We start from the raw sequence: 3183 nt of genomic DNA on the forward strand, positions 1-3183 counted from the left end.
TCATTACCATCAGAAGTTGGTTTTAGATGGTTTGAATAATCAACTGACGAGACATCAGTACATTTACTGTATTTAACATAGGTACTGTTACTGTATTTAACATCAGTACAGTTACTGTATTTAACACTGTTACTGTATTTAACATCAGTACTGTTACTGTATTTAACATAGGTACTGTTACTGTATTTAACATCAGTACAGTTACTGTATTTAACACTGTTACTGTATTTAACATCAGTACAGTTACTGTATTTAACATAGGTACTGTTACTGTATTTAACATCAGTACTGTTACTGTATTTAACATCAGTACAGTTACTGTATTTAACATAGGTACTGTTACTGTATTTAACATAGGTACTGTTACTGTATTTAACATCAGTACAGTTACTGTATTTAACATCAGTACAGTTACTGTATTTAACATCAGTACAGTTACTGCATTTAACATAGGTACTGTTACTGCATTTAACATCAGTACTGTTACTGTATTTAACATGAGTATTTAACATTAGTACTGTTACTGTATTTAACATCAGTAATGTTACTGTATTTAACATAGGTACTGATACTGTATTTAACATCAGTACTGTTACTGTATTTAACATCAGTATTTAACAGTAGTACTGTTACTGTATTTAACATCAGTAATGTTACTGTATTTAACTTAGGTACTGTTACTGTATTTAACATCAGTACTGTTACTGTATTTAACATCAGTATTTAACATTAGTACTGTTTCTGTATTTAACATCAGTAATGTTACTCGTATTTAACACGTAGTAATGTTATCGTATTTAACATTGGGGCACTGTTGCATTTAACATTATAGGTACCGTGTTACTGTATTTAACACTGTTATTGTATTTAACATCAGTACTGTTACTGTATTTAACATCAGCACAGTTACTGTATTTAACATCAGTAATGTTACTGTATTTAACATAGGCACTGTTACTGTATTTAACATAGGTACTGTTACTGTATTTAACATCAGTACTGTTACTGTATTTAACACTGTTACTGTATTTAACATCAGTACTGTTACCGTATTTAACACTGGTACTGTATTTAACATCAGTACTGTTACTGTATTTAACACTGTTACTGTATTTAACATCAGTACTGTTACTGTATTTAACATCAGTACTGTTACTGTATTTAACATCAGTACTGTTACTGTATTTAACATCAGTACTGTTAATGCATTTAACATCAGTACTGTTACTGTTTTTAACATCAGTAATGTTACTGTATTTAAGCATCAGTACTGTTACTGTATTTAAACATCAGTACTGTTACTGTATTTAACATCAGTACTGTTACTGTATTTAACATCAGTAATTTACATTGTATTTAACATCAGTACTGTTACTGTATTTAACATAGGTACTGTTACTGTATTTAACATCAGTACTGTTACTGTATTTAACATAGGTACTGTTACTGTATTTTAACATAGGTACTGTTACTGCATTTAACATCAGTATTTAGCATCAGCACTGTTACTGTATTTAACATCAGTAATTTTACTGTATTTAACAATAGGTACTGTTACTGTATTTAACATCAGTACAGTTACTGTATTTAACATCGGTACAGTTACTGTATTTAACATCAGTACAGTTACTGTATTTAACATCAGTACAGTTACTGTATTTAACATCAGTACTGTTACTGTATTTAACATCATCAGTACTGTTACTGTATTTAATATAGGTACTGTTACTGTATTTAACATCAGTACGCTACTGTATTTAACATAGGTACTGTTACTGTATTTAACATCAGTATTTAACATTAGTACTAAGGTACCATCTGCTGGATGAGAGGGAAGTCTTTTCCATGGCTTGTCAACGCTTACTGAACAGAGACCTCTCAGTCTGCATCCACACACTCACTACCTAGTAGAGAGAGAGAGAGAATGGTAGGTACAAAGGTTTCCGTTTATTGACAGTATTAATAGCACACATCACTACCTAGAGAAGACAGAGAGAGAGAGAGAGAGACAGAGAGAGAGAGAAAAGAGAGAGAGAAAAAGAGAGAGAGAAAAAGAGAGAGAGAAAAGGAGAGAGAGACAGAGAGAGAGAGAGAGAGAGAGAGAGAGAGAGAGAGAGAGAATATGTTAAGTACAAAGGTTTCCCATTTAATAACAGTACTAATAGCAGTGTGGTTTGTGTGATGTGTGCTGCGGGATAGGGTTAGGTCGTGTGGTTTACCTGAAATACTGACTCTGACACACACACACACACACACACACACTCACACACACACACACACACACACACACTCTGCACCTAGCTGTCTACTAATAGCCTAATACACCCTGCATAAAACAACACTCCTAGTCTAATGACTAATAGCGTCTAATAGACGAGGAACATTTTGTTCCCTGTCCAGCTAACGATAGTTTGTTCTGGTACTGAGGCATAGGGGAACTGAACTGACAGCGGGTCTAGACTACAGTACTGGATAGTGGGTCTAGACTACAGTACTGGATAGTGGGTCTAGACTACAGTACTGGATAGTGGGTCTAGACTACAGTACTGGATAGTGGGTCTAGACTACAGTACTGGATAGTGGGTTTAGACTACAGTACTGGATAGTGGGTTTAGACTACAGTACTGGATAGTGGGTTTAGACTACAGTACTGGATAGTGGGTCTAGACTACAGTACTGGATAGTGGGTCTAGACTACAGTACTGGATAGTGGGTCTAGACTACAGTACTGGATAGTGGGTCTAGACTACAATACTGTATAGTGGGTTTAGACTACAGTACTGTATAGTGGGTTTAGACTACAGTACTGGATAGTGGGTCTAGACTACAGTACTGTATAGTGGGTTTAGACTACAGTACTGTATAGTGGGTCTAGACTACAGTACTGGATAGTGGGTCTAGACTACAGTACTGTATAGTGGGTTTAGACTACAGTAATGGATAGTGGGTCTAGACTACAGTACTGTATAGTTGGTTTAGACTACAGTACTGTATAGTGGGTCTAGACTACAGTATTGTATAGTGGGTCTAGATTACAGTACTGTATAGTGGGTCTAGACAACAGTACTGTATAGTGGGTTTAGACTACAGTAATGGATAGTGGGTCTAGACTACAGTACTGTATAGTGGGTCTAGACTACAGTACTGCATAGTGGGTTTAGATTACAGTATTGGATAGTGGGT

At 35.2% G+C, this 3183-nt stretch overlaps 1 protein-coding gene across 1 annotated transcript in view; it reads right to left on the bottom strand.

Moving 5' to 3' along the window:
* The window catches only part of LOC135567206 (uncharacterized), a 7824-nt gene extending 5968 nt beyond the window's left edge, over positions 1-1856 (bottom strand). The window contains exon 1 of the mRNA XM_065014631.1: positions 1816-1856. Within this exon, the coding sequence (XP_064870703.1) occupies positions 1816-1818 (3 nt within the window). The 5' untranslated portion in view covers positions 1819-1856. The remainder of the gene's footprint in view (positions 1-1815) is intronic.
* Between the last annotated feature and the right edge of the window lie 1327 nt (positions 1857-3183).

The sequence above is a fragment of the Oncorhynchus nerka genome, unplaced genomic scaffold, assembly GCF_034236695.1.
Source record: "Oncorhynchus nerka isolate Pitt River unplaced genomic scaffold, Oner_Uvic_2.0 unplaced_scaffold_2377, whole genome shotgun sequence".
Lineage (NCBI taxonomy): Eukaryota > Metazoa > Chordata > Actinopteri > Salmoniformes > Salmonidae > Oncorhynchus > Oncorhynchus nerka.